Source organism: Camelus dromedarius, chromosome 10, assembly GCF_036321535.1.
Source record: "Camelus dromedarius isolate mCamDro1 chromosome 10, mCamDro1.pat, whole genome shotgun sequence".
NCBI lineage: Eukaryota > Metazoa > Chordata > Mammalia > Artiodactyla > Camelidae > Camelus > Camelus dromedarius.
In genome coordinates, this window is record NC_087445.1 from 41,476,527 (window position 1) to 41,488,626 (window position 12,100).

The 12,100-nt window shown below is 38.4% G+C and overlaps 1 protein-coding gene across 6 annotated transcripts in view; it reads right to left on the reverse strand.

Annotated features, from left to right (window-relative positions):
* Positions 1 to 12,100, reverse strand: part of PRUNE2 (prune homolog 2 with BCH domain) — a 233,541-nt gene that overhangs the window by 163,561 nt on the left and 57,880 nt on the right. For all 6 annotated transcript variants that reach the window (XM_064490288.1, XM_064490286.1, XM_064490284.1 and 3 more), the window contains exons 5-6: positions 4,129 to 4,281; positions 1,522 to 1,616 (exon numbers count right to left, since the gene is read on the reverse strand). In XM_064490288.1, coding sequence (XP_064346358.1) covers positions 1,522 to 1,616; positions 4,129 to 4,281 — 248 coding nt within the window. The remainder of the gene's footprint in view (positions 1 to 1,521; positions 1,617 to 4,128; positions 4,282 to 12,100) is intronic.

The window sequence follows — 12,100 nt, forward strand, 5'->3', positions numbered from 1 at the left end:
CAATTTAACATATCTGACAAAGCCATTTGTATATCCCTATAATATAAATGAAGGTACATTAAAGCTACAGTAAGTGTATAATAATAATAGCTTTAAAATAATTTGCTAACTACAGACAGTTCCCTAAGCAATTACAAGATGATCTACATTAATTTAGAAAGGAATTCCAAACAAGGCATTTAAAACCTAATAAGATGCCTTTAAATGAAGGGAGAGAGGGGAGGGGGTCGGAAAGAGAAAGAAAACCCTAAGGCTTGAACTGGGAGAGATGATTCTCAGAGCTACTGACCCTTGCAAGATCCACGTCTTCCTTGCATTTCTAGACACAAAGCAGATTTCTAATTGAAGGTGATTATCTAGTTACTACATCCCAAATTGCATGCATTTCTTGTTTTGAGTCACAACATCATCTAATTACATGGAGCATTTGATCAATTTGAAAGTCCATAGAAACAGTTGAGTTTCTACAGGCAATGAGAATGTGCTCTGTAAACTAGGAGGCACTGTATTGCCACCAAGCGTGGGTATCTTTAGTGATAACACTCTCCCTCCTGGTACTCACATTGGTCTACGAGCTGAACTACAATGTCAATCAACTAGGAACAAATTTTACAAGGAGATCATAGAAAAAGGTGCCTGGTTTGCTGTTGGGTTTTCTGAGGTGGAGACACCCTTATGCATGCCTGCTGTTCCCTAGAAATACACACACTGATGCAGTCACCACCACGAGAAAAATAAAAAGAAAAGCAACGTACAATTCTAAAATGCAAAAGACAAGTGCTTATACTGCAATTTTTATGCCCGTAAACTTGACTTGAGAGTTCAGTGCCTCAGTTAAAGGTGAATAGCTTGATCAAGGCAGTGTAACAATAAAAAATACTCAGATTTCTGCATGGTACAACTGTGCCTTTGTAAAATGTAATTCCCATTAATTAGGTTAATTAAGATTAACACACAAGTCATTGAAAACCCCCAGAGTAGACAAAAGACCGTTTACCAAGGGAACACACAAAGACCAGAGTAGCACTCACCCTGGGTCACTCACTTAACAGACTGGAAGGAGGCTCTTACCAACACTCGCGTTGTCACTGTTGATTACCAAAATGACACGCACCCAAACAGCTTGCACAAGCCAAAGGACAACTTGGTTTCTTAGAAAAAAGTCTATGGACAACGCAGGGTAGTGCATAGAAAGAGGAAGGGAATCTACCTACGCATATAATCATTGTTGTTAAACAGGCTATCCATATATGTACAGACAAGTGTATACAAATGTGAGTGTTTGTTTTAGGCTTTGTTTTACTGAGATGAATGAAATAGCACTCATCTTGGGAATCCAGGTTTGGCATTTTTCATTGATTTAGTATAGGGTTTTCACTCAAAGTAATAACCTGCATTTCCAGTCAAATATATCACAAAGAAGCACTCATAGCAAAAGACTAACACTAACTTATGCAGTCGAGAGAACTATATTGCAGTTGCTCAGAACACAATTGTGTAAAAAAGTTTCCCCACCCTTACCTCGAATGTCATGTTCACGGTACTAATGGCCACTTTTATTTCCCCATCTGAAAGTTCCTTGAGGTCCTTCAGCATTGTCTGTTCAATACTTAAACCTGTGCATGAGAGGGAAAAACAGTATGTTATACTTGGGGAGCATTTTTGATAATATCAAGGGATTATTTAAAGAAGTCACCCTGTTAATTTCAATATTTCCCCTCTCACATCTCTTTTAACCATAATAAACACACACATATCAGGGCAAAAAGCACATTAGTGACAATATTTGCAACAGTTAGGATCCCAGCAGCAAACAGAATTCACCTCTCAGGATGCAAAAGAAGATTCTTTAATGGCAGGACACTTAGAGAGATGTGGGCGGGACTGAGAAAACACATGAAAGATGGTGAGGCATCCAGAGACTGGCAGAGGATCCAGGGAAGGAAAGAGGGATCTGGAACAGTAGAAGAGGGGCTGCCAGAAACTCAGCGCCAACCCAGGAAGGCAGCAGGGAGGAAATACTGCAGCCTCCCTCTTTTCCTTTGCTAACCCTTCCCGCAGACCACAGTCAGAAGTCAGTAATCTTTAGGGGAGCCCAGGAGATTAAATGCTCAGAGGTCAGACTGGAAGCCCATAGCAGACAAAATTAGGGAATGGAAGGGAGGAGGTGGGTAAATGACAAAAAAAAAACTAGCAAACCATGCAAATAACCAAATAATACCTAATGAGGCCAAAATTTGCTTTCAGGATGCATTTAGGGGAAGCTCCATATTTCAAATGTAATTTTATTCCAAATGCACTTTATAAATGTGACCCTAAACCTATCATAATTTAGTTGGTCACCCTTGTAATAGGCTCTGGCAATAGGAGCTATAGGATTCCTTCAAGGACGGCAGGAGTAATCCAAAATGGATAAATCATCCAGAACGGCATAGTTTGAGTCAACTGACCAACGTGCTTCGATAAAATCTATCACTGAAAAACAGGAGAGGGTCTGGCTTGACATTTCCCACCCTAGATTATTATATCCACTTAGGTCTAAGCTCTTAGGAAGAAGATCCACAATAAAGCCCAGCAGAGTACATTTCTCCTTCTCAGATGGACGTTAAGACACCAGAGTCCACTGCTTGCCCTCCCAGCTTAGAACAGTGTCATTCACAGCAGTATGGGGAAACAGATAGGTACTAAATACTTTTCTTCAACTCAAAGACTAAAAGGTCACAATCTATCATACTAATGTATGAAATGATTTATAAAATATATGGTGACATTAAAAGTTTGGTCTAGTTTTGAAAATGAATGACAAAATGCATACCATCATGCAGACATACATCCACGTACATCCACACGTGTGCACGTGTAACAGGAGGTGTGGCAGGTGCCTTGGCGCCCCGCCCACATTTCCCGAGACTTTCCCAGTGCACTGTGTCCAGCATGCCCCTCCACCACTAACACCTGCCTCTCTTTCCCCGAGGCCTTTCTCTGGCCACCAGAGCCCACCCTAGGGGAGTCAGTCCCTGGGACTGAGTAGCCCTCAACATTCCAGTGGTTTGCCCATAAATGTTTAACAGCCAGTAACAAAACCTGATTTGTAGTGTTTGTTGATTTCTGTGGTGTTGATACTTCCTTCCACCGTGGCTGATTTCAACATGCCAACCCAACATCAACCAAATCACAAAATTCCTGAAAATTGAACAATCAGTTTTTGGAGCACTGATGAACAACTTTCAACACACCACTGCTCCCCCTGGGTGGGAAAACACTGAGGTGCAATTTTACACTCTTTCCTAGAGTTCCCTAGGAGGGTGAAGGTCTGGTTTCCCACAAAGCTACCTTGCTTGAAAAAGCACTCCATGCCCTTTCAGTGTTTCCAGGGATCACCTCCCAAATTAACTGCTTTGCCTCAGGCTCTGCCCTCTGGGGGATCCCGAACTAAGGGAGAAGCCTATGCACCTTAAAGATAGACTTGCCAGCTGTGCAAGTGATGACGGGAAAGCAAAGATCCCTTTCTGTGCTTCAGTGTTCTCATCTGGGAATCTGGGATGACAACAATACCACCTGAACAGGGCTGTCGTGAGGACAGTAAATGAATCCATGCAAAGTTACACCATCAGAACCTTGTGTAGATTAGGCACTCAGTGAACTATAGGTATTTATTATTGTTGTTGTTGTTGTTGTTGTTGTTATAAAACAATTAAGCCAAGGAATCCACTCTCTTGACAAAGCCGAGACCTACAGAACACTTACCTGCTTAGGAGTCTTCTTTTTTTTGTCCCTAAATTTAATTGACTTATGAAATCCCATCGTGCTTGACACTGGTCCTGCCACATTCTCAAAATAGAACCCTCCCAGCACAGGGATTTCACATAATGATGCAGCTGGGGTGCCCATTAGCTGCATGAATTAACCACACATCCAGGCACAAGGCCTCAGAGGAGAGCCTGCTGAACAGGCTGCCCGCTTCCAGGTGAGCCAACATGCTGTGGCTGAAAGTCTTCCACAAGCACGAACACTAGGGAAGAAAGCGAAGGCGCACTCAGGTTCACCCTGGGGGGCCCCCGCAACACCCCATACCACACACTTCCCCTCCTCAGGAGCTGTGACAGAGCTGGGGGCACAGTCACTCACCCTGAGCACTGAACTGGGTCTCCTGCAGGACGCTGATAATGTCCTCTCTTGGAGGCAAGCTGGGAAATTTTTCTTCCAGGAGAGAAAGAACTTCCTCCTGCTTCTCTGAGATCTTCTTGGATTCCATGGCTATCCACTTGAAAAGGATGCTACCTGAAAGGCATGAGTACAGTGGGCCTTAAACTTTCCAGTCAAGCCAGGACAGGGGACAGGAAAGTCAACGTTTTCTGGTCTCTTGACTTCCAGATTCTTCCCTGGACCAGGGGCCTCCACTATGTAACCCTCAAGAGGCAGTTTTTAGAAAACCCTCCAGAGACTGTCTGCCCTACCTCCTTGGTGTCCGGGCGTTAACCTCAACAGCAGAGCTGACGATAGCACACTCTACGGCAGAGTTACAGACAAAGGAACAAAGCACAGCTCTTTCCCCCACCGCACAAACACACAAAAATAACAAACATGGGTTTTAAATGGTTTTGGCATGGAAGTTAATGACAAACTATTTTTTTTAATATTATTTAATATTCCCCTTTAATAATCCCTTTAAGAGCTCACAGGGAGATGGCTTCCAGGCATCACATTACGGATTTCACATAGGAACTTCCTCCTTTTAACAATTAAATGATTTCATAGTCTCACGGTCAGTAGCAGAGGACTCTGACAAGGTGTTAATCTGGAATCTATTTCCCATTTCCAGGCACCACACACAGTTTTGAAGTTATTTACTATTATCTAATTATAAGGATTCATAAGCTAGGTCTAAATTACAGGTTTCAATTACAAAGTGATTTGACAATATGAAAAACCAACCTCTCAAAAACTCCTGGAATTTCTACGCATAATGGGAGGGGTAACCACCTGTCACATCTCCTTCCCCTGCATACTAAACTCAAACTAACATGAGGTCACGGGGGAAAGGGAAGCTTTGCTAAATGATGAATGATTAAACTCTCTACAAATCCTCAAACTTACTGATTAATCATGGTGTCACCATCTCTCTAGCTTTCAGTGTGGCTTTAATGATAATCACAGGGGGAGGGAAAATAAAGAAAAAAAGAATGGTAAGTGGTAAGAATGAAAAGAATAAATGAAATAGTGAGTAAGGGAAAACTATGGTACCTAATCTTGACATCTACCTGGAGACTTATAGAACCTAGAGATTAGATACACATTCACCATTAAACATCCTGAAAAATCCCAAGCAAGTCATCTGGCCTCTCTGTTCCCATTTGCCCATTTTAAAAACATAATACTGCTTTCATAAAAAAAAAAAAAAAAAAAAAAGAAAGAATATTGTTTTCCCAGCTAATAAGGTTATACTGAAACTCAATAAATATAAACATCACAATGAAAGATAAATAATGCCAAATGCATTTAAAGCATCTCATTCATTCATTCATTCATTCATTCCTTTAGCAAACAACTACTGAGCACCTATTATGACCCAGGCACTGTACTAGATGTACAAGACTGGAATAGAGACAGCCTTGCCCCTTGAAGCTTATAGTGGTTTAGGGACTACAAATAAGTAAACACATAAAATTTCAGTATAAAGGGGATAAGAAATATCAGTGAAGAAATATACAGCACTCTGAATCTAGGCAAGAATTTAGGAGTCAGAAAAGATTTTCTAAGCTGAGACTTGAATGAAAACTAGGGACTTAAGGTGAAGGCAAGGTAAAAGGGAGATCATGACCCAGGCAGATCATGTGCAAAGGCACTGAGGTAGGAGAGGATTTGGCCAGTTCAAGGAATGGAATGAAGTTAATTAGAACTAGATAGTACAGTTTAAAAGAAAACATTTTTAAAAATTAGGTTGGAGAGGTAAATAGAGGTCAGGTCATGAAGGGCCTTATGAGCCATCTTAAAATTTGTCTTTTATATTCTAAAGGAAATGAGGAGTCACTAAAGAGTCTGAAGTAGGAGAGGTAACATGCTCAAATTTATGTTTTATAAGAATCACTTAGGCTACCATGAGGAAGTGAATTAGACAAGGCATATTGGGAGAATTAGAAGGCTGTTTTAGATGAGAACCAAGGAAAGAGCAGTCAGTATGAAGAGAATTGAACAAATTCAAGACAAATTACCACTAAAGGTGGGATGAGGAGTAGTCAACTAGATTCTGAGTATACCCTTTGGTCCGACAATTTCTGACACAAAACCCAAAATATAAGGATGACTTTTATACTCTTTGTTAAGGCAATAGTGAATCTAAATTTCAAGAAAGATCTTCATACACTTGCCAGATTACTTGTTCCAAGAACAAAGAGAAAAACTAGGTAATTAAAAAAAAAAAAAACAAAACAAACTGTGAAGGCATCAGAGTCACCCAGGTGACTATCTTAGAAGCTAAGATCTGGGAAAGAAGGTAAGTGTACAGAGGTAAACTCAACATCTGGTGTTGCTTTTCCCCTCTGAGTGTTTGGTAATTCATATGGTAGCCAATGAACTGAGATTAGCAGATCTAACAGAAGTTTCACAGGAGTAGGGAGATAAAACATGGAGTTTAGAGTTCCCCATAGAGGGGTCTTGTTAAATATCTCAAGTTTTGAGATGAGATCCATGGAGACAATTTCCCTACATCCTTGGATAGAGATTGGAAAATTGTGGTCGGCAGGGCAAATCTGACCCACTGCCTGTTTTTACAAATAAAGTTTTACTGGACCACAACCACACCCATTAATTTATATATTTTTTCCTGGATGTTTTTGTGCTTTCATGACAGGGTTGCATAGTTGCAACAGAGACCACAGGCTTGCAAAGCCTAAAATATTTACTATCTAACCCTATGCAGAAAAAGTTTGCTGAGCCCTGCCATAAGAAAAGGGTGAAGCAAAAATAGATCAGTCTTCATGAAGACTAAAATCCTGGTTTGAATCAGCTCAAACACAGTATAGATTAAGTTTATCTGACACTCTTCTAACTGCCTTTGAGGTGCAAAAGTAAATCCTCTCCACAGAGAAAGTATTTTGTCATCTATAGCATCAGGTCTACATTTTGCATATTTAATATTCAGCATTTAGTAAAAAATTATCAAGCATAAGAGAAATATAAACAAATGAGTGGAAACTCCAGAGGAAGAAACTCTTGAGGAAGAGAATGAAAGCAGAACCAGAGAGAATTAAAAAATTAGCTGGAAAATTACAGAAGAGAATTAGAATCTATAACTAAAAATTCAAAAGAGATTTAAAAACTGTAAATTTAACAAGTGAATTTAAGAACTCAAAAATGTGTTTAACAACAGATTTCACCAAGGAAAAATCACTGAATTGGCAAATATGCCAGAAGAAAATATCCACATTGAAGCATGGAGAAAAAATGGATAAAAATACAGTGATGAGAGTAAGAGGCATACATATGTAACATAGAAAAAGGGTCTAAGATACATGTAATAAGAGTCATCCTTGGAAAGGCAAGAGAAAATGGGATGGAACAATAACTAAAAAACATTGGCCAATTAATTTTCAAAATTAATGAAAGATACTACACTGATATTCAAGATAAATTATGAACCCAAATCAGAATAAATACAATAACAACAAAAAACCACCAAACACCTCTAGACACATGTCAGTAAAACACTAAAAATTACAGAGGGAAAAAGTTTTAAATCAGAGAAAAAAATACATTACTATCAAAAGAACTACAATAAAACTGAGAACTAATCTCATCTAAAATGATGAAAGTCAGAAAACAATGGAATTATAGCTTCAAAGTGCTGATATAAAGTAATTGCCAATATTGAATTCTATACTGAGAGAAAATTTATGAAAAAAATGAAGGCAAAATAAAGGCATTTCCAGAATTATAAACTGGAAGTATTTGCCACAAGAAAACCCACACTAAAAAAATAGTAAAGTAATACAAGTAGTAACAGTAATACAATTAAACTTAAAATAGTAAATAAATGTAGCAAGGTTGTTGGACATATGGTCAATACTACAAAATTCTTGTACCTCTATAAACAATCATAAACAATTAGAAAATCAAATTTAAATTTTTAAAAAAAATTGTGATAGTATCAAAATATAAAGTATTTAGAAATAAATTTCACAAAAATGTGCCTGGCTTATAGTCAAAACCAAGAATCCAATTCCTTTGATTTGAGGATCTTAATTTTAAAATACATAAAATAAAAAGGCAGCATTCAGAAATTAATCTAACAGATATTGCACTAAACAGAACACTACAGGATAATTCAATGAAAGGAAACTCCTGATATTGGCTTATAATTAAGTTTGCTTGCCAATTAAAAAGGAGATGATGTAATGTAAGTGGGGGGGGGCTCAAAATGATGGTCACTATGCTCTGATTTGTTTTTACTGCAGAAGAAAGGCTATACCCCAACTTTATCCAAGGGATTCAACTATAGCAAAATTTTCTACTGCACTTTAGAGACCCATTTAGCTACATACTTAGTTAAATATCTGTATCAGGATATAGAGCTGCCAGAGGCACCTCTTAGCAAAATCAAACCTGTTTTTGGCTAAGAGTTGGCTTAACTTCCCGAAAATACTGCAGAACTAAAAAAAAAAACAAAAAAAAAACACCAAACTTAAATCCAGTGTCCCAGCTATTCATAGGCCACGGGGGATTAACAACAGCAACAAAGAAAGCAATTAAAATCAAATAGTAGCAAACATCTCATTCCATTAGGAAAAAAATCAACCACAATATTCTTTGTTCAAAAGAATGGAGAAGTAAAGGACCTCTTGCCAAAAGCGACTGCAGTGCATTAATATTAAACATGATCTAACGAAGTCAGAGTTGTTTGGGGAAAACATTCACCACAGTCAATGCGTATTCTGCATGATAAATTCTTAGCCGAAAAGAAGGGATTTAAACGTCTTTCCTTGTTTCACCTGGGATCAGTTTTTTTCACACTGAAACCAAAAAATTGAAGAACAAGTAACAGAGAGCAGAGGGAGTGGGGAGGGAGAAGGGAGGAGAAAAAACAGAAAATACAAGTTAGCTTATATTTTTGCCTGGAAAGGGCTTAAAAAGGAGCATAGTATTCAAATGCTTAGTAATCTTTTACATTTAAAACGCCTGAATTTAAGAATAAAATTTGCCTTTATATGGCAGAAGAAATTATTCACACTCCGAGGATGAGGCATTATTCTGGTTTTATAGCTAACAGAGAAAAATCATTTCTTTCCCCTTCCCCCAACTCAGGCCTTTCCTCTTCTTAAGCAAAACAGCGTCGTAATTCCCTTTGGATTTTGTAACCATTTTGGGAGATGGATGATTCACTCTTTGGGCAAGAGAGAAAAAAAAAAAAAAAAAAGAAAAGAAAAAATCTGGCTCTGTTCCCTTCTTATTTGATCTCCTTAAAAGGCTCTTTTTGAAGCTGTTAATCCAGGCTACTAAAATAGCAAGCAACGATTCTTTACTGACGTTCAAATGGAACAACCAACAGGAGAGAATTGTTTCTTTAAGACCTAGGGCATAGTTTTCCCGCATCCTAAGTGAGGAACAATTTTGCTGCTATTTGTTTCACTACACAAAAAGCCATTGCATGGCTCTGTAAGCGAAGCGTGGCTCTGTAAAGGCCTTATACAAATAAAGGTGCAAGGCCTTTTGGGTGAAGCATGGTCTTGATGCGAACCTGCCATCAGGTTTGCAGGTAATCTGTGGCTGTAGTCTCATCGCTGCCAGCTGGTTCTGGGAAACACACACACACACACACACACACACACACACACACACACACACACGTCGGCACACAAGCCCCCAGTGCGATGATTCAGCAATTCAATAGACCTTAAACTTGGCAGTAATCCTCTAGTACACATTTCTGCAGGAAATAAAAGAATGCAGGTTGAGTAGCCTGGCAGAAAAGCAATTGTTTGCCTTTGGCACAAACCCAGGGCACAGCCAAACACCAACTCTAGGCCACCATGACTGTAGAATGTGACTTTTAAGACAGGACAGGATGCAGCTTGTTAGAAAATGATAACAGTCAAATCTTAGAAGCAGCAGCAGGAGGGCAAGAGTAGGGAGTTGGGGGTGGGGAAGGTGGGGAGATGGAAAGAAAAGGCAGGAGAAGAGAAAGAAAACAAAGGAACAGGAACCACAAGAGCAAATACAGAGGTGGGGAGGGGGTGAAGGAGTGAAAAGACACATTTCCAAAAATCTGGGTCATTTATGATCTCATCTGAATGAGCACAGTCTCTTTTCAGACAAATTTCTCACACAAGTAATTAAGACAGTAATCTACATAAGTAAATTTGCGCCTTTTCAGATGAAAGGGGAGCTCATGATCTGTATCCTGAAATGCCTGTGTGAGGTATGTCCTCCTGAAAGACAAGAAGACCTAGCTATTGTAAGAAGTATTAATTTAAGAAAACGCCAATTATGTCAACTTTGTTAACCCCCCTGCAAAGTCTGAACACACACTAGCTATGGCTAGGTCATCTGTTGACCTTTATCCCTAACTCTCCTGCCAAGGTCCAGGTGACAGAGTGATGGGGGGTTTATCAGATAAACGCAGCAGGTTATTTCTACACCGGCAAGACAATACCTACTTCTAACTGGTATATAACTGATCTTTTAACAGCATCCATAATCATCAGGTCCTACCTCAGAATTGGAATATAATATTATCCCACAATGCAAACATTCTGATATATAGCTACAGCAGTGAGTATGACTACAGAGATTCCAATATGACTGATTTTAAGTATTAAATTCCTGTATTTAGTGAAAAACAGCAGCATGTATAGAAAAAAGATTTGGAACAGAAAACAAGGTTACTAGACTGAAGGGGAAGCTGAATAAAACAATCACCATTCACTGACTGAGGAGCAGCAAGTGTGTGATACTCTCTGCCCAGTTCCTGTGTAAAATGCTGTCACAGGTGAGAAAGCTGGAGGATGTCTGTGACGTTAGAAGGTGTCACTTCAAGAAGACTGATGCAAGGGAAAAAAACTTTAGATTTAGATATTTTTTAATGAGGAACTAGTATATGTGTTTGTTTCAGTAATAATATAAACATTTCAGTTAATTATATTTCTACTTTTTCATTGACTCCATAGTCAAAGTTTCATGCAAAATACTATTTTTACTCCTCCAAATTTAGATACTTGTATGTTTCCTGACCCTGACTCTTTTTTCATATTTTATAGTATTGACATGCAATTTTGTAAGCCACTTCAAACAGCCTATGGAAGAAGAAAGGATACATATGCAAAAAATAAAATAAATAAATAAATAACAGATAAATAGATGGCAGATTACTGGTCACACTTAACACAAACGTGGAGATCTAACAACAATGAGGGTGTATACCATATACTCCATTTATCTAATATACAAAATGGACAGAAAACAGTCTCTAGTGATATGGGGTGCACATAGAAGTGGTAAAATTTAAAGAAAAGCAGAGAAGCATGTGCCATAAAAATTAGAATATTGGTTACCTTGATTTAGTTAGAGAGGGAGTGAGTGGTGATGGGATGGGGCACAAAGAGGTCAGCTTGTTCTATTTCTTTACCTGGGTAATTATTAAAAGGATGTCCCTTTTATGAGATGTCACTGAGCCATATATATATTTATGTTTTGCATTCTTTTCTGTACATGTATTATATGCCATGAAAGGGTGAAAATTACATATATAAAATAGACATATAAAATAAAAAATAAAATTAAAAGATGAAAATAAAAACAAATGTTTGCAAAATACCAAAACAAGGATTCCTAAAAGCTAAAAAAAAAAAAAGAGGGTGGGGTGGGGAGAAGGTTATTACTGAAAGGAACAATGTGCAAATTCTGGACATTAAGAATATTGGAGCCCATTTGTAGCAATATGGATGGACCTGGAGATTGTCATTCTAAGTAAAGTAAGCCAGAATGAAAAAGAAAAATGCCATATGATATCACTCATATGTGGAATCTTAAAAAAGGACACAAATGAACTTATCTACAAAAGAGACAGACTCACAGACATAGAGAACAAACTTATGGTTACCAGGGG